Source organism: Herpailurus yagouaroundi, unplaced genomic scaffold (assembly GCF_014898765.1).
Source record: "Herpailurus yagouaroundi ecotype Mexico unplaced genomic scaffold, PumYag 100, whole genome shotgun sequence".
In the NCBI taxonomy this organism is placed as follows: domain Eukaryota; kingdom Metazoa; phylum Chordata; class Mammalia; order Carnivora; family Felidae; genus Herpailurus; species Herpailurus yagouaroundi.
The window spans coordinates 11459013-11478156 of record NW_024412391.1 but is presented as its reverse complement, the minus strand read 5'-3'; the positions used below and the strand labels follow the sequence as shown (position 1 = coordinate 11478156).

Below are 19144 nucleotides of genomic sequence, written 5' to 3'. Positions count from 1 at the left end.
ATCACCATTGTAATTTGTCAAATGTATAATTAGTCCATTTTTTTTGGTTAAGAAAATGTTTGAATACTTCACTTTTCCCATGGGTCAAGATACAAATGTGATTCAGAATAAAGAGTTTCTCCCACTCCTATCCATCAGCAACTAGTTCCTCTTGCTGGAGGCAGGCTCTGTCAAGTTTCCTGTATACTTTGAGGAAGATTCTTTGCCTAAACAAATACATGTGTGTGGTGAGGGAGGGAGGGGAGGTTTACACAAATGATAAACTGTATTGAGTTCACCCCTGGCCATTTTATTTTATTTTATTTTATTTTATTTTATTTTTTAAATGGAGATCATTCCGTATCAGTATGTAAGAAACAAGGAACCTGTTTCCCTCCTTTGGCTCCATGAGATTCTAGTGAATGGATATACCATAACTTACTTAATCTGTTACTGATGAACATTAGGGTTCCTGTCTTTTGCTGTTATAGTGATGACCTTGAACCTAAAGTTATTATACATATCTGTGCGGAGTATGGCTGTAAGCTAACTCCTAAAAGTGTAATTTACCCTAACGATAAAGTCTCATTTGATTGTGTGCTTTGTTTTAGGGGACTTGTTGGGCAGCTCACTGATAATGCCATTTCTGAAGAAATTTTAGCAGAATCTGTAAACTGGAAGAGTAACTTAGAGACACCTTTATTCAGGCAGTGATGACATTGGTACTGCGTGATTATAAGACAAAAGGTTCTGTTTTCTCTTTGAAAACGGGGATCTCTCGTACATGGGTATGGGTTTTATCCGTGGCAGCTTGTCCTGGCGTGTGATACGGGTGGCGTGAAAACAGCATATTATGGTGTGACTTCACCCTAGGAGTGAGATCATGGACAAGCATCTGATTTTTCTGACACTGTTGTATTCTCTGTAAGATGTGGACGCAATATCTACCTCATACGCTCACATGAGAAACAGGTAAGATAATGTACGTGGTGTGTTACACAGTGCTTTGCAAATTGCCCAATAAATAACAGATACTGGCCCAAACGCTGCTTTTGGTCACAGTACTTTATTTTTCTGCAGTTGCTTTTGGAACCAGTTTATGAACCATGCAGACTTTGTCATTACTCTGTGGTCGCTCTCCTGGTTGCTGATGAAAATCTAGAATACCTACCTTGATCACACTTCCTGGCTCGTAAGATTTGATCTTGAATGACTGAATTGTTTAGCAGAATGAAATACAGCCTCGAAGGATAAAGTTTTACTGCTTTTGAGGGTGTTCAAAATGCCACAAGCTTAGAAGGGCAACTTAAATGTTAGGAGATTAGGTCTCTCTCTATTACGCCTTGTAAACCGAGCACATTGGGATTTAGGGCTTCCCTCAGGAGTGACTCTTACCCTTGCTTACCGGTGGGGAGCCATCCAGCAAATCCATTCCTGCATTTGCCTTCACCATAGAAACTGCTGCTCAGTGAATACCGGCTGCCTCTGTGCTCCCCATTCAGATACCCTCTTCTAGTTAGGTTCTTGGAGCAGTGAAAAGGCAAGGTTATCCTCACTGAGATAGAGGAGGAGCCCAGAACCATCACAGGTGTTGGGGGGTAGTTGAAACGTTGCAACGCGAGTGAGGGGTGCAGCTACTGTGATTGTGGCACCAAGAGTCACGTTCCCTGAGTGTTGTTACGCAGGGACTCTTGCCTCACACACCCTCAGAGGGATGGGAAGAGTCCCTGCAAGACATACTCGTCTTCTCCTTTTAAAAATGTCGGAAAACTCCTCTGTCAACGTGGCTTAGGAAAACTTCTTGCCCTACCTGATCGTAAAAGGAAGATGACTCACGTGTGCAAAATATGACTTCAGGGTTGATGTTGGGAACTTCATAAAGACATTGGACCTGACAAGTTTATCCTTAAACCACAATCCTCCCAAACAAAGGGAGAGAAAAACCCAAACAACCTCATTTAACATCATCAAAAGGGGTGTTAAATATTTCAGGAGTTGAAGTTGCCATTGATGTCTTCAGTGGACTTCTCTAGTGATTTGGTGTTTTAGGCAATTGAGCAGAGACCTGCTGCTGATTTAGAGGAACGATTTCATTTTTTCTAGCCCATTTGTAGGCCCATTTTTTCAGTTTCCATTTGTAGGACGGTAGAGGAAGTTACAGCGTGTGGTTTCTCTAGCTGTCTGTGCATACGGGTTCACAGAGCATATGTGCACGTGCATGTTTTCATTTCCACGGAGTACAGTCCCTAGATACAAGGCTGGTGTTTGTTTTTCTGCTGAGGTCTCCTGCCTTTTTAATGCTTTTTCTGTTAGTCCCCCTGAAGGAACTCTACAGACTGTCCTGGAGCAAATGAGGCTTTTTCTTAAACTGCCCATCTTGGGCTTTGCACGTAGCATTTCCATTCCTTACTCGTGAATGAGTGCTTTTTTCCCTACTGACCGTTAGGGCCTTGTGGAAGGCCACAGGGTGGCAAAGGGAAAATATTCGGAGATCTTGCCTGGTGTAATAGGGGAGCTCGTGACACTCAGATTTTCTTGTTTACGCCTTTTCTGAATCTCCATGTGCCATATTTCGTCAAATACATTTTTTTTACAAGGTACTGGGAAACACCGGAACGGTGAGGTTTTATGGAAGGTGCACAGGGTGGGGCATTGCAAAACCTGAGTCGCGGGCCCATGTGGATCGTTGCCTCTGTGGTAAGGCCTTATGCAAGGTGCCGTGTGGTTGCATCATTTTTGCGTGTGCAATTGTAAAAGATCAGGACAAGAAAGAGTCACCATGTAAATTGCTGGGCAGTTGTGCTAAGAATTCATTTAGTGAGGGCAGCCACAGGATGGGTTACACGTGTACTTGGTCTCTCTCGCCTTTGTGTTCTAACGGTTTGAACATCTTGCTATATACTGAGAGTGATTCTAGTGTTTAGATGTACTTTTTCAAACGTGGCCCCTAAGTGTGAAGCCAACTACGTGATTTAGTATGCAGCTGAAGAAACAGAGATCTGTTCTCACGTTGGAGGGAAAACTAGCTGTGTTTTCTTTACTAAAAGGTGGTTCACGAGTCTTTGCCATGTAAATGCTAACATAAAAGATTGTGTACCATGTCCTTCGTGGGTGACTAAAAGGAATTTCAAAGGCAATTTCCAAAGGCAATTAGGCAAGTTTGATACATAATTGACTTGAAAATAAGGTGCAGTGAAGTGTCTTTGTTTCTCAGTCATCTATCAAAGGAGCAGGTATAAGGTGGTCACTTACTGCTTTCTTTTTAACATTGTGATGTTAGAAGATAAAAGTCAAATTGTAACATATTTGCAAGAGACAACTCAGGAGAGCCTTTAGTTAGTGTCCATCAGTGATGACAAGGTGTCGTGAGTCGTTTCTGACCTTTCCTGTCCCTGGAATGAGCAGTCTTGGTTGGCCTGATCTCTGGTGTTGGGAGAGAGCAGTGCTGCTTTTCAGAACGGTCAGTAGAGCAGACTGAAATAAATGCTCTTTCTCAACTGGCCAGTCGAGTGCACTGGCTCCTGGAAGCTTCCGGCAGCATCTGCCGTGGGGAGCGGCACTGCTTCCCCTTTAGGAGTGAGTGCAGTTCTCAAACGCTCAATGGTGGCCAATGATTCAGGTCAGCTTAATTCTAAGTCAACGCTTCCTTCTCTTTTTTTTTTTTTTTCACTTATTTATACTCCTGGAATCTTATTATTTGCACCTTTTTCTCACTGTCTGACCTAGAGGCTTGGGGTCCAAGTTCTGTAATCGACATTTGACACTTTGGCAGCCATGACGATACGCTAACACCCTGCCTCTTCTGAACATTTCATAGCAAGAGAACTATGCAGATTCCATCAAAGCAGCCATAGCGTATATTACACTGGGATTTTATTTGGGCTCAGGAGGTCTTTATTTTCATCACTAGTCACATAATGTGGCCTAAGCTCATTGATGCAGAAGAAGCAGTAATATCCGCGGTTAAATCCTGTCAGTTTTGTTGTGGTCAGAGCACGCAAGTGCTGACCGGCACAAAAGAAATGTTATAATTCACAGACCCTTGATAAACTAAGAGAGCGACTTCACTGATAAGTTATTGTTGTGGGGAAACCGCCCATGCTGTCAGTAATAACTTAAAATCAAGTAAAACAATGTAGCAGCTCTAGGGTGTACCTTTTCCAGTAAGACCTACTTAGCAAGTAACTGGTGGTAGAAATCAGAACTATGTAATGTCTCCAAGCCAGGGGGATTGGGAGCTATATCCAGTCATGGAGCAGGAACATCTGTCGTGGAGAAAACGGCCTGGTTTTTCAAGAGGAAGAAGGAGGCCTTGATTTCCAAAGTGATTTTTTCTCACAGGAAACATTTATTAAGTAGTTAGTTTACTATATTGTATGAATTGCGGGGGACTTGAAGAGACGTAAGACGTCTCTCCCCTCGAGGGGCTCCCTGTAGGAAGTGGCTGGTGTGTGAGGCCTTCTGTACTTGCTTTCTCAAGAACAAACTACTCATTACATCCAAAAGAAAGCCAGTCAGATATCGCTAATAGCACTGTGGTCTTAATGATAGTTTTGGCCTTTTTAATAAGACAGGTATGGAAGTTTTTTCTCCCTCCCAACTCAACCAATGCAGTGGTATTGATGATTAGTGGAAAGCGAAGAGAGAGACAGGTGCCCCCCCGCTCTCCAAAAGTAGAGAATTCCTATGAAACCTTCCATAAGCCAAAATGACATAAAGCGAAGAGGCAACTGCCATTAATTTACACGGAAAGACGTTTGAGCGTTTCCAGACCTCCGCAATAACCTCTCCTAGGCTTCCCTGATACCTTAGGAACTTCTTGCTGACAGGCGTGCAAAGTAAACGGGCATACAGCACGGACGCTCGCAGATGCAGCTCGCAGCTCTGGCAGCTCCGTGCAGAGACGCTGGGTGCAGTTCCCCGGGAGGCGGCCCAGCGGCACCACTCCAGTTGCTCAGGTTGCGCACTGCCCCTCGAAGGGCTCGCCGCAAAACTGCTGAACACTACTTGGACTCCTCTCGGAAATCCAAAAATCCTCTTCAGATTTCCTCCGGTTAGCGAAAACAGGTACTCACGTGAGTCTTTTGTAAAAGCAAAGTGGCGAAACCAGAACTTTTGAAAAGCCGGGGATACCTGTACTGATTTCAGTGTGTCTTCTGTCTCTACTTCTTTTTCCTTGGACAAAGAGAACAGTACAAGCCTCTTTCTAAAGGGGGGCACTATTTCTTTATGGGAATTTGGTGCCAAGGGTAAAGAGAAGCCACTGAAGGGAGCTGCTTAGAAGGGAATCAGAGTAGTGAGAAAAGAGTACTGATCGCCACAAAGAGGACTTGCCAAGATCGCCTTTTTGTGGTGAGAACTTAGGATAGAAACTCTGAGGAGAAAGTTCCAGGGGAAGATTTTCCTCCGAAAGAGGAGCTGTGACTACACAGGTGGGATGATTTGATTTCTTCTCCAACTCCTAAAAAGGGGTTAAGTATTAATAACATGGAAGCCAGTGAGGGTAGTTTGTGAGGCTTAGTGAGCCTCTGAGGGGTGACTAAGTCAGCCTTTCTGCTCTTCCTGTCCTCAGAAAGACCTGGAGAGCCCAAGATACAGGACGTGAGAACGATGCTAGGTTTTCCTGAACTACAGTGCTGAGGAAGGAGGGCGGAGAAGAAGGCACTAACGTCCCAGCATCGGGGGCTTCCTGCTCGTCACCTGAGGTGGCAGGCTGTGGAATCTTCTGGTGGGGGTTGTGTGCTCCTGGCGGCTTTCTTGGTCAGATTCTGTTCGGCGCTCGTAGCTCCTCTGGCTGGGCTGTGTGCCCGCTTGTGTCAGGCCTGATCAGTGAGGTTACTGACCTTAGCCCAGGCTGGAAAAGTGTCCAAGTGGAAGAGGCTAACTCCCCATGTGTTGATGGCCACCATCACGATCACCAGGCCAATGACATTGACCCCCAGGCCAGCTTTCACCTGTAGGACACAAACCAAGCCCACCCAAGTCACTGAGCGGGCAGCAGCACAGACCCCGGGTGCTCCTCTGTGCCCCCCGCCCAAGGGTTGGCGCTGGTCTGTCGCAGTCGCTGCCTGGGATCCGTAGTGTTGCACGAAGGGTGTCTTGGGAGCGTGGCAGGATGGGAGAGGCCACTAGAACCGTCTCCACCTGCAGTGCCGCCACTCCCGGTGGAGGCCTGGCACGTGTGTGCTTGGAACACCAGGTCTCCGTTTGTTAAGACTCACGCCAAGCAGGGGGCCCGCGTGACAGGGAAGTGCATTAAGGCAGGAACTTCTCGGAACCTTTAACGTGCTGATACGTAGGGGGACCTGTAGGAGAGGCCAGGTTCTACAAAGCCTTTGCCACTGTTAACCGTGCTTTCCTTCCCAAAGGAACGGCCTACAGAAGGTTGTGTACGTGGGGTTCACGTGGAGAACCAGGCCGACTGCCTCTGCTCAGCCCTTCGGCGGGAGAGTGACGCGGGCGAGCTAGTTTTGCTTCTTTCCGCTGAGGGGATGTCGCCTCCACGACTCGGCCCTCCCGTCTCTGCCACGGAACTGAGCCTCACAGGCTGACGGGGGGTGTGGGGCAAGATGGAAAAATGCACAGTAAGGAGGGCTGGCGTTAGGTTGGCAAAGCTGTGACAAGATGGTTCCAGGCAAGTGACTAGATGTGTTGGCTCCCTGCTTTGTGGGCAGGGCCCTGGACGTATTAATCGGCCTTGCCCCCTGGGCTTTGGGCGTGGAGGGCCGCCCCTGTCTCCTAGCAGAGGGGGCAGGTTCTAAAGGGGCTGATCGTTTAGAAGGAACCATGTAGAACATTTGGTTGGCACCCCCACCTTTAGAAGATGAGGACATTGAAGCCTCGAGTCAGCGCCCGGGACTAGCTCACTTCTTGTCACCTGGTGCCTTTGAAAGGCGCTGTCTCTGATCACTCGATTCCAGGGTAGAAGGTGCGGGGGGATGGGGTGAGTGGTGGGGGCACCCGGGAGAGTTAGCTGGGGGGACAAGAGAGTTGGGGCCGAGCTCAACTCTCTTGAGCAGACAGGGTCATGCAGTAAGAGATTGGTGGTGGGGGGGGGGGGGGATGGCGGTGACCTCCCTTCCCCGAAGTATTACAGAGCGCTTAGGTGAGCGGGTTGAAAGCTGAAAAGTATCTGAATATCTGCTCCTGGCCTGGAGCTCTTGCTTCCTTTCCTCCATTTGATATTTACAGGGCCGCGGAGAACGAGTTTGGACTCGAGTGAAAAAGGATTGGTGAGGCCCTCCCTGCGCCGTCACCCCTTTCCCTTTCCCCTGGGCCCCTGTGGTGTCTCCCACTCGGCTCCCATGAGTAAGCCAGCAGCTTTTTGAACGAACATGCCTGCTGGTCCAGTGAAGAAACGGAGGCAAAGACTCGTGCCTCACCCCACTGGGCTGCGTCTCGTGTCTGTCCCAGCTTTGTCTGTCCCTGTACCCACTGTCTCCCAGAGTAGGGGGGCAGAGGACGTGGTTGCTATTCTTGGTGCCTGTGGGCCAACCGAAAGCCTTCTTACCAGCACCATTCTTTCTACCACACCGCACTGGGTGTTGGCAGACCACAGGCGCTGCCACAAAATGATAAAGTTCAGGAGAAGTCCTCCCGGCTGCCGGGGCTGGCGGGAAGAGGGCGGCCGCGACTCACCATATCTTTGATCTGGCAGTGCCCATAGCTGAAGACGATGGCGTTGGGGGGATTGCCCACGGGCAGCATCACTGCAAAGGAGATGCACATGGTGACTGGGATCAGGGTGTAGAGTGGATTAATGTGCAGCGTTTCGGACTAGGAGAGGAGAGAATTCACAGACACGTTAGCGTCGAGATTACGCTGGCGTTTCTTGGGCTCAGCATCGCAGGCACGCTTTCAATGATGGTTTGGTGTTCGCTAACCTTGGCTGGAGACCACGCGCTGGGGGTAGTTAAATCACTACCCTCAAGGGCATACGGTGCTGGGCAACCCAAATGGGCTCATGCTGCTCCCTCTCTCCCCATAGAAACATGGGCCTTAAGTTCCCTCCTGGAAGGGATGTTTCATTTCTTGGGGCTGGTCTAATTTTACTCCTTAGCTGAGAGATTCATCCTTCGAGCTCAAATCTCATGAATAAGCTGCTTTGATTGGAGTGGGGGTCCTTCATCCTTGGGGTGCAGAACCAAGGTTGTTTGGCTTTTTTTTTCTAAGTAAGATGTTTGCTTTGCATGGGATTTGAACCCATGGCCTTGCCCTCGTCGTTGAGGGGTTTTGACTAAGTGCCCTCCCGTGCTCACACAGGTGACGGAGGGAGACATCTGAGCAATGAGCAGAGAGAGTGACCGGGGGGTAGTTTGGGGTTAAAAAGAGCTGAAAGTTATCATTTTCTGGGGGATGGGGAGGAGCCTTTGTTTTCTAGCTTGCAGCCCGTGGATGGGACAGACGCAGCATCGTGTCTGGGGCGTTACTTTGGGCGCTGCTCAGCCGGGCTAAGATCTGGCAGTTGCTCTCCTCCCCTGGTCCGCAGTAACAGACTGTTCTGCGACCGTGGGGTAAGGCTGGCGTTGCCCTCAATTCTCAGACTCTCCTGGACAGAGAGATTGGGGGGAGGTGGTGATGCTGCAGTCTCGGTCTTTACAGCTGAGTGTGCTCCTGGGGGCATTTTGCCTCCATTTTCTGTAGTTATTCCTCCTGCCCTCCTGTTACGTCTTAGGACAGAAAGAAATTCGATGGTGGCGAGGAATTGGAATCCTAGGGCTTTAAAGTTATTTTGTCCATTCAGAACTGCCTCAAAACTCATCCTGTCTTTCGGAAAGGATTTTCTAGAAGCCTTGCTACCATCTGTTAATTTATTGATTTACTTCTCTGTGGCTCTTTGAAAGACGTCATCTCCAAACTATGGCTTGAGCACCAATCAGTGAAGGCCATGGCAATGACCAGAGGAGAGGGGCAGCCATGGAACTGCTCCCTGGGCCCGGGGGAGCCCATCTGGACACCTGGGAGCCCTGCCCCACTCACCAGGCTGCATAGGATAGGCAGGAAGATGGTGATGGTGGCTGGGTTGCTCACAAACTCTGTGACAATGGACACCAGGATGCATGCCAACAGGGTGATGGCCCACGGTGGGAGGCTACTCAGAGACAACATCTGGTGCCCAATCCATGTGGAGAGGCCAGAGCTCTGCAGGAACACAGGTGATACAATAAGAAGAAAGGAGGAAACACCCATTCCCAATGGAATTCTTAGACTCCAGAAGGTCAGGGATGTGGGGGGGGGGGGGCGCTGAAAGGAACCACCAGGAGTCATCTAATTTGCCTCCCTATTTTCAGGCGGACTGGACCCAGAGGCATTACTGATTTGATGATTAATTAGACAGTTTTTATAGCCCAGAAAATTCTTTTTTTTTTTTGAATTTTTTTTTAATGTTTATGTTTATTTTTGAGACAGAGAAAGAGCATGAACGGGGGAGGGGCAGAGAGAGAGGGAGACACAGAATTGGAAGTGGGCTCCAGGCTCTGAGCCATCAGCCCAGAGCCTGACACAGGGCTCGAACTCATGGACCGCGAGATAGTGACCTGAGCCGAAGTCGGACGCTCAACCGACTGAGCCACCCAGGCGCCCCATAGTCCAGAAAATTCTTTATGGCTTGGTAGGGGCTAGAGATTTTGGGGGCGACTAGCCCCTCAATGTCAATCTCATTACTCTCTCCAGCTTCTGACATTCTCACTCTGGGTATTCAGTCAACAGTGCTTTTTACACAGACTCCCCAGTGTAATCCTCACTTCTGCTTTTGAAATCTAGCTCTCTTATCACCTGTGAAAGGGTGAAAATTATCAACATCTTTGGATAATGACCTTTCCTGTGGTTTTGGGGGAGTCAGTGGGCAGGGCTGAACACTAGAAGCTTTACATGAGTGACGAAGGAGAGGATTACGGGTCTATTTCCACTTAGTGGGAAGGTGCCTCCTCCTGGGAAGGTGACCCAGAAGCCGAGTCATACAGTCCCAACCTGTTTCAGGTTCAATCTCATCAGGGCTGACATCAGGATCTACAATTGTCAGTGCTTTTTCATGACACAAGATACAAAGGCATGCTGCCACTCTTGAACCTTTTCCATTAGCAAAATTTACATCGATCTGCTCCAATAAATGAATATTCCCTCTTGGAATAACTTATTTGGTTGAGAACTGTTCATTTGCCAATGGTGAAGATTCCCTCCCTCCCCTAAAAAATGGAGGACACCATTGAATCCTTGTACTAAAAACCCCAGGTCGCCATATGCATTCTCCTCCCTCCCTCCCTTTTCCTCTCCATCCTGTGGTTGATGTGCTCTGCTGTCCCCTGAGTACCCTGGAGACTGCAGACGCGCTAAAGGACTGGAGAGTAGGGCTGGAAGCAAGGTGAGACATTTTATAACTCCTCAAGGGTCAAGTCCTACTCATATTTTGCTGTTAAAGACAGCCTCACCGCATCGTCAGCAGGCTTTTTCTCCCTTTTGCTGAATTCATCAAAGGCTACTTGATCTCTATAGCACCCCAAGGCGAGCTCATAGGCAGCTGGTGACCGAAGGCCTTCAGAATTCTCTCTGCTGTGGCCCTTTTACCTGGGAGCCTTGACCGAGAGCTGCAAATCCAACATGCGGGGACTACAGCAATTCATGGTTGGTACAGAGCTTTGAGGCCTACAGGAACTCTGTAATCATTATCTCGTCTAGCACATTAAACCTGGCCCACTGGACAAAGACAGGATAAATTGATAAATTTAAAAAATAAATTGATAAATTGGATTGCGAAGTTAGAAAAAAGCACCAAAAGGAAGTCTTACTTTTTTTTAAGCCTTGGTATGCATTTTACATTGGATTTTCCTCATGTCAAGACTGAAATGATTTCAAACTCGGTAGGAATCACTGTCATACTTGAATTATATTACTAAAATTAGTAGAGTCATTAGATTGTACAGAAATATCAACTATGCTATCTGTAGTACATACACAATTTAGGTTTAAAAAAAAAAATCTTTCCAGGCTAGACCCAGGGGCCAAAACTAACAACTGAAATTCAAAAAAGATAAGTATGATATTCTGAACTTGGAATCAGAAATACCAACAGCATGTATACAGAATTGGTTGAAAGACTTGAAGTTTAATAGTGGCTAACAGTTAAAAGAATGAGGGTTTAAAATTGTGTTGTTTATTTTTGAGAGAGAGAGAGAGAGAGAGAAAGCACGAGTGGGAGAGGGGCAGAGAGAGAGAAAGACAAAGGATCTGAAGCGAGCTCTGCGCTGCCAGCCCGATGCAGCACTCCAACTCACAAACCGTGAGATCATGACCTGAGCCAGAGTCGGATGCTTAACGCACTGAGCCACGCAGGCGCCTCCAGAATGGGGGTTTTAATTGGCTGCAATTTCAACATAAGTGTTGACATGAGTGCCGTTGAGGCCTTGTAAAAGCGTCCATAAAAATACAGAATGGTGCTTGGATCAGAGGTGAGAGTTGGGGCTGGAGTAATAGGACTACTTGACTCTGCAGTAGACTGACCGCCCCTGGACCACGTTTGAATAAGGTCAGGGTCAAAGTGTAGTGAGTGGTGAGGAGAGAGACCAGCGTGGTAAGGGGTCACTATTTCTTGATGAATGGTTGAAGGAACTAGGGACTTTTAGTTGAGAGAGGGAAAAAAAAAAAAAGATCTAAGGGGATCTAATAACTTTTTATTATTTTAATAATTATTACCTAGGATGGGGCTCCAGAGGACAGAGTCAGAGCCAATAGTGGAAGACAGAGGACCTGAGCTGAATGTAAAGAACGATTCTCTGTTCCCTGCTCAAGAATACCCTGTCACTGGTGGTGTTCAAGCCCAGGGGTGTCGTGCAGGGAATTCTCTCATTGGGTAGACGGGACCCAGTGTCCTCCAAGGTTCCTTCCAAGTGTAGGATTCTTTGAGCTTATTATTAGTGATGCAGATAGCACTGGCTCTCAATGAATGGGCAGTCAGGAGTGAGCCAAGTTAATGAATATAGCAAAGGTCAAAGGACAAACGGTGTGAACCTGATTCATTGTGAGGATCATTCTCTATTTCAGGAAGGGCTAATGCTTTCCCACTGGCCCCCTTTATGAGATCTCATCCCAGTTGTGCCCAGTCAGGAAATCAGGGCGCGTTTACAGCATATCCCTGAGCGTTAGCGTGCATTCTCCCAAGGGGCTCAATATATGCGTAAGGACTGACTGAGGGGTAGTTCTCCGTGTGTCAGTGCAGGGTGTCTCCGGGCCCTTACAGACACGTCTCCTAACACCACTGTCACACGCCCACAGGGAGATGGCTATAAAATCCAATGTTTTGCTTGTGGCTGTGTGGGCCGGTGAGTGAGGTGTGAGTGCCCGTGTGCCAAGAGCCCATAGCTCAGCTGTCTGTAGCTCTGTTCCCAGCAGCATTAGCTTAGGAGCTCAGGGCAGGAACAGGACACGGGATGGCCACTCCCATCTGGACTGTTCCCTTGGGTGACCATTCACCTCTCCCTCCGTGCCTTTGAATCTTCCTCCCAGAAGCGAAATGGCCATTAGGTAAAGCAGCTTGAAAATTCTTCGGCCCAGTGACAACAGAATTCAAGAGTTACCTTGCTGCCTGAAGCCAGAGCATAGCCTCCTCCCACCAGAATGACAATCTCCCAGGGCATGGTCTTCTGGAAGTCCTTCCAGGTGATGATGGGCTCCGTCCCCCGGGAGGGCTCCTGGTTCTGCCCTGGATCACAGGTAGACAGAGGTAGACCCAGATGAACCCTAATAGGTGGGATTCGTGGAGTAAGGGCCTAACTGCTGAACCGATGATTTGGGAGCGGGCTCTGCCTCTATCGTGGGGTACGGGGGAGGCACTCAGAACAGCCTCGGTGAATCTCCTTCCCCCACTTCTGACTTGGGTATTATTGACTAGGGCCAGCCCCAACTTCTTCTCTCACCGTCACTCTTCTTCCCAAAGCAAGGCTTCTTTGCCGGGATCAGGAAAAGGAGGAAGCCGAGGAAAACGGAGACCGTGGCATCCGTGCGGTAGCCCTTCCTAGCAAAGAGACAGGCAGGGCTGGAGGAGGAGGGTGGCACGATGTCTCAGAACAGTCCCTCTGGACGCGGGGCCTCTCTTTGGGACCCAGGCTGGAGGGCGGTCAGCCTTCCCTCCTGCACGTGTTGCCCCACTAGCCAGCGGTGGGTTTAATGGGCAGCGGTCGATGTCTGGAGTCTGGGCCTGGCTAAGGTGGATGTCTAGTGTGGATCTATGGGCCCTAGAGAAGGAGACATCGGGAGTGATTTCGGTGAAGGGGAAGGGAAAAGGATGAGTTCTCTTTCCTGCAAGGGCCACACCTCCAAGTGTGTCTTTGCTCCAAGGAGAAGCCGTGCTGAGAGAGAGCGGTGGCCCCGGCCCTCCGAGGTCCTGCCGGGGTGGCACGGGGGCCTCTGCCTGCCTCTCCCTGCCAAGGCCTCAGCCACCACTCTCACAGCTGATCTTGAACCCTCAGAGCCGCCTGTGAGGCAGCTCCAGTAACAAGACCAAGGTCACACGACTGGTAAGGGGCAGCACCACATCCCAACGCGACACACAGAGGCCACGTGGCCATTTTCTTCCTGACCCCACACTCTGGCTTCCCTTAAAAGAGGGGACTTTCCAGGGAACAGAAGAGCGCTGCCCTTAAGAATGGAGGAGGGACACAGGTGGGACCTGCCTGAAGGCTCTGTGTGTGTATGTGGGCGGGGGGGGGGAGGGGTTGTCTCCTTAAGGAGGAGACAACATCACTTACTTTTCAAAGAAAGAATCCCAGCCAGGAACAAAGCCAGGCTCCCGGGTAAACCACAGCACGGTCATCAGGATGAAGAAAAATCCGGTTACCATTTCAGGGTAGCTACGAAATACAACAGGAAGAGCTGCTCCAGGAACCGGGAAGTCTGCATGTTTTTCACTTCGCTGCAGGCGCTCCTGCGTTCGGGGCTCAGAGCCACCAGCCCACGGCGCTGAGCGGCTGCCGGGAAGTGGGAAGCGGGCTGAGAAGGTGCCAGAACACATGGCGTTAACCGCGGCTCCTCGAGGTGAGGCGGGAGGAGATATAGGGTGGCACAGCGGGATGCGGTTGTACAACAACACGAGGTCCACGGGGCGCCCGGTGGCTCACGCGGCTAAGGTTAAGCGTCATGATCTCACGGTTCGCGAGACAGTGCAGAGCCTGCTTGGGATTCTCTCTCTTCCTCTCTCTCTCTGCCCCAACCCTGCTCTCGCTCTTCCTCTCTCTCAAAATAAATAAACACACATTAAAAAGAAAATAAGACAAAACACAGTACGGCCTCCGAGGAGAATGCGGTGGAAGAGGCCCCCGAACGCTGCTGGTGAGGGCAGGAGCTGCAACAACCTTTTTGAGGGAATGTGCTGATGTATATCTGGAGCCTTCAACTCGGTCCTTGCTTTCATGCAAGGAAATAACCAGAAATGCCAGTGCTATGTTACCTATTTGAGAATTCAACATTGAAAATGGAAACAACCTACATATTCAGCGATATTCCATGACATCAGGTACATTTTGGTATAACTGTAGGCTCAAATGAGATACATTTAATGATCGTGTTTGCATAGCAGAGTTAATGGCCTGGGAATATAACGACAGCCTAATCCTAAGTGGGGGGGCGGGAGGCAAGATATAATACTGTGTTTAGTTTGGATTGAATTTTAGCAAAAATAGATATAATTTTGCACAAAACAAGCATATAAGGAAGAGTGCATTATGTTAAGAGTTGTTGACAGTTAACACTGAATAAATAAAAGCCGACTTTAGTTTTTTCTTTATATTTTCCTTATGTCCTAAATGTTCTACGATGAACATGTATTCCTTTTATAAATTAAAACATTTAAAAATACTGCTTATACCGGGATCCTTTTGCCCAAACTGTACGTGCCAATTGCCATCAACGGAGAAACGGCCCCAGATGGGACACGAGGTCACTGGGGAAAGCCGATGGAAATTGCTGAGGATGGGGGTGTCTTCAAGTCTGTATCTGATGATGCCCGATTCCCCCCCCACCCCCCCACCCCCCGCCCCAGCTCCCTAGGAGTGTCCGTGGACCAGCGGTGGCCCATTCAGAGCAGTGTGAGGGGGCTGACTTTACGGGGAATTGGGCCTGTCCCCAAGAGTGTGGCTGTACTGACTCGCACATCTGGCCACCCCACGTATGACATCCACACCCACACCACGGCTATACCTTGGACTTCGAATATGGTAAATGGGAAGGGTGGCCATCTGGAGTCTGGGCCAGCCGGACTTGGGCATTAAGTAGCAGTTCTAAATGCCTGGGTTCATAGTTGCGGAAAACTCCCCCAGCTCAAGGGACTGTCGAGAACAAGGCTGCTTATGTGCTCACTTTACCTGCCATGCTTTCCTGGGGAAGAGAAGGTGAATAGCTGATTTTTACCTAATGGCTCCCAGCTTTTCATATTCCTCTTGGATCCTCTTCTCTGACAACGCTTCCCTTTTGGTCTTCTTCTTCTTGCTCAGAGAGCAGGTCTCTCTAAAACTGAGGACGAAGAATGAGTGAAAGAACGAGACAGAGAATCCAAAGCAGGCTAAGTGCTGTCAGTGCAGAGCCCGATGTGGGGCTCAAACTCATGAACCATGAGATCATGACCTGTGCCAAGTCAGATGCTTAACCGATTGAGCCAGGCACCCGATACCCTACAACTTTTTTTGTGCCAGGTTTCACAGCCTCTCATCAGCCTCTCCCATAGGCTTTTGGGCATATTTATCTGGGTATATATCTGGTGTATCGGTGTGAAGTCATGTCTTACAGACTTGGGCAAGTGTATTTACATGGGGTTGTTTTCTACGCGCTGGAGGTATAGAAGTATGCGGCTGTCATTGATGTCATAGTAGCCTCTGTGTTATTAAAAAAAAAAAAAGTCTGGGGGTGGCTGGGTGGCTCAGTTTGTTGAGCATCCGACTTCAGCTCAGGTCATGATCTCACAATTTGTGAGTTCAAGCCCCACGTAGGGCTCTGTGCTGACAGCTCAGAAACTGGAGCCTGCTTCAGATTCTGTGTCTCCCTCAGCCCCTCCCCTGCTTGTGCGCACTCTCTCTCTCTCTCAAAAATAAACATTAAAAAAAAAATTTTTTTTTAAAGTCTGCTCAGAGAACATTCCCTGAGCAATGGGAGTCTTGGGTCCCGTGGATCAATATCAAAACATCATGTGCATCTTCCCTTTATGTGTTCGAGGCTGGTCAACTTATGAAGAAAAGACTTCCTAAGCAGATTAATGTTAGAAATTATATTGCAGGAGGAATAGCTACCTTTTGATTCTGAGAAATATGAGCATCTTTCACGCAACTACTAAGTATAAATCAGTCACGTGTATAAAACAAAGCCTAAAGAAACTTCTACTTGGAGTCACGTTTCTTTAGAAATTAGTTCAAATTACTCCGTATGCTTTGAAGGAAATGAAACTACATTAACCACCCACCATTCACACTTGTTCTAAATCAGGCAGTTCCTTTAACCAGCTAGTTGGAATTAAGAACATTCCACTGTGGAGCTCATGGTGAAGTGCAGAGTCCATGTATGTTTAGAGGGTCTAGAACAGGTGACACCTGACTCCCCATCTAGTACAGTGCGTTCTCCTCATGCGTCCTCCATGGTTATTGGTGGCTCCCCGAGGAGCGCCCTCCATGGCGCGCACCATGACTTTGGATGGACGGGAGAGCCTCGGTGCCTTGCTGGCAGGGCCCTGGGACTCACTTGCAGCCCAGGAACAGCCAGTGCATCCAGAACCAGCTGACCACCAGCATGATGAGGGAGATGGGGAAGCTGAAGAGGAACCAGGTGCCGAAGTTGACCACCTCTGCAGCTGGGTACTGGCTGGAGGGGAAGAAACCAGGTCAGTGACTAGAAAAGGGTGGGTTCCCATGTGGTGTCTGGGGGTAATAAGCTAAATGCTCCTTAAGAAGACATACATCAGAGCTAACGGCAGAGAGATGATGGTAACAATAAGGTAAAACGTTACCTAGAACTCACGTCTTTGACAGTCGCAACTCTACTGGTCCCAAGAATTATGAAGGAAACTTGAAAAAGGCACCTAAACACCCAAAATCGATTTCACTGAAGCGTAGATACTTTGCGCTCAGGAGAACCACTCGGGAGCTCTTTGCTCTTAATTTATATAAAGATTCTTCTTATATGTTTACTCATCTGTTTTTCAGGACAACAGAGAATGGAAAGGACAGTCTGGTATACTTTGTGTGATAAAGTCACTGAAGGAATATGAGCTTTGACTGGGGAATGCAATTCTGGAGAAGTTTGGACTCTAGAGCATCAGGAGGGTTCCCGGTGTTGACTGTGCCCATAGGAGAACCATGACTTAGAATCTCTAAATCTTTGGTCAACATGCACTGGTGTCTTAGCGTCTCAGGGAGGTTACCCAGAGGACTCTCCATTCATCACCAGGCAGGGCGGTGGCCCCAGCCCAGGTGTCGTTTCCTGGGGAGCCACATGTGAGCCACGACTATAGCCTAGACAACACCTGCATTCCTTTCCCCTTGGGCTCTTCTAGTTGGGACTGGGCACAGAACTCCTCTAAGGTGGGAGGAGACTGTGCCCCTCTCTTCACACTAGACACTGCATGGGAAAAGAGAACGACCGAGAGAAGAATCCCCCAGAGAGAAAATACAATGGAAGCACAGGATGCAAGAGTGTTTAATCTTCTCTTCCATCACAGAGAAACAACACTGTTGTTTTGCACTGTGGCCTGGTCGTGGACTTACCTTTACCACCGGTGTGCCTCTTGGGAAGTTGTGACAGCTCATGCCCTCCCTAAGGGCCAGAGTCACTGTCAGTCACTGTCAGTGGAGAGAAGGGCTTTGGGAGCTAGAAGGACACCAGAGGGCATGTAAATCACTGAGTGATCACTCTGGGCTGTGCTGGGCCAACGGGCATGAAGTCTTGCATCATCTGTTCTCTGTACATAGAAGCCTAGGCCCTGCTCCTGGACCCGGGAAAAGGAATGGATTTTTCGGATAGATTAAATAGACTTTTGTGGATAAATGTTAGGGCCTAATATCATCTATAGCACTTTGGAAAGTGTGACTGTATGTACTGAATGTAACAACCAATTTGTAGATTTTTTAAACACAGCCGGGATGCACTCTGGGGGTGGTCTGTTCACCAGTGCCAAGAAAAATAGCACGGTGGCATTTTCAGACCAGCGGGGATCCAGGGAGTCCACCTTCCTTTCACAGAATTCCTGTTGTCCAAGTAAGCCAATGTGATGACTAAATGTACCATGACACAAGCCAGGAAGTAGACTGAGGGAATATGAATTGGCCCAACCACAGAGTGAACCAGAAATTGAAGAGCAGAAACTCAGAGCTTGGACAGAATAATATGGTGTGATGACTCCGTGAAGTTCACGTCCCAGAGACTTCGGTCTTAACTTTCATTGGTCCATCCCCCCCCCCCCTTCCTTCCTTCCTTGTTCCTTCCTTCCTTCCTTCCTTCCTTCCTTCCTTCCTTCCTTCCTTCCTTCCTTCCTTCCTTCCCTTTCCTGCTAAATGGAAGGGTGTGTTTATCCTCTTGGCTATGATCAATTTCTCTGCCCTCTGCTCTGGAGCCCATCCTTTCTTGTTTTCTCAGTGATATCACTCTATCAATCATCACCTCTTTCCCAAAACTTTAATTTTCCTCTCACCTGGACATGCCTATCAGCATTTAAACATCTTCCGTCTTAAAACCCCCTCTTGACCCCACTGGACTCTTCCTTTGTCATCATCCCATACCTCTCCTTCCCATCACAGACAACTCTCTGTCTACTCACCTCCAGCATACTCCTCACCTCACTGACACTTGGCTTCACTTTTCAATCTCTTGACCAAATTGCTCTTGCCTAGGTTACCTCTGTGTCACCAAATCAAACGGACACATTTTTGTCCTTTTCCTTATCCATTCAGCCACTTTAAACAGTGTAGCCCACCCCTTCCTCCTTGAACACTTTCTTCCCTTTGATGGAATGACACCAGATTTTCCTCTTCCCTGGGTGATCCCTTTTGTTGTCTCATTTATAGTCTACTTTAAAATATCCAAGCTTAATATTTACGGTCCCTGCTCTACTTAACTCTCTCTGTTTTCCCTGAGTGATTGATCTCCTTCACTCTCCTGACTTCACTTTCCACACGCATCCCACCAGGACCCAATGCCA

At 48.4% G+C, this 19144-nt stretch overlaps 1 protein-coding gene across 3 annotated transcripts in view; it reads right to left on the bottom strand.

The window, feature by feature from the left end:
• Positions 1-4304: 4304 nt before the first annotated feature.
• The window catches only part of SLC13A4 (solute carrier family 13 member 4), a 44314-nt gene continuing 29474 nt past the window's right edge, over positions 4305-19144 (bottom strand). For all 3 annotated transcript variants that reach the window (XM_040471871.1, XM_040471872.1, XM_040471873.1), the window contains 8 exons: positions 16693-16812; positions 15376-15477; positions 13719-13820; positions 12888-12985; positions 12549-12673; positions 8959-9120; positions 7618-7755; positions 4305-5933 (listed from right to left, as the gene is read on the bottom strand). In XM_040471871.1, the coding sequence (XP_040327805.1) occupies positions 5796-5933; positions 7618-7755; positions 8959-9120; positions 12549-12673; positions 12888-12985; positions 13719-13820; positions 15376-15477; positions 16693-16812 (985 nt within the window). In that variant the 3' untranslated portion in view covers positions 4305-5795. The remainder of the gene's footprint in view (positions 5934-7617; positions 7756-8958; positions 9121-12548; positions 12674-12887; positions 12986-13718; positions 13821-15375; positions 15478-16692; positions 16813-19144) is intronic.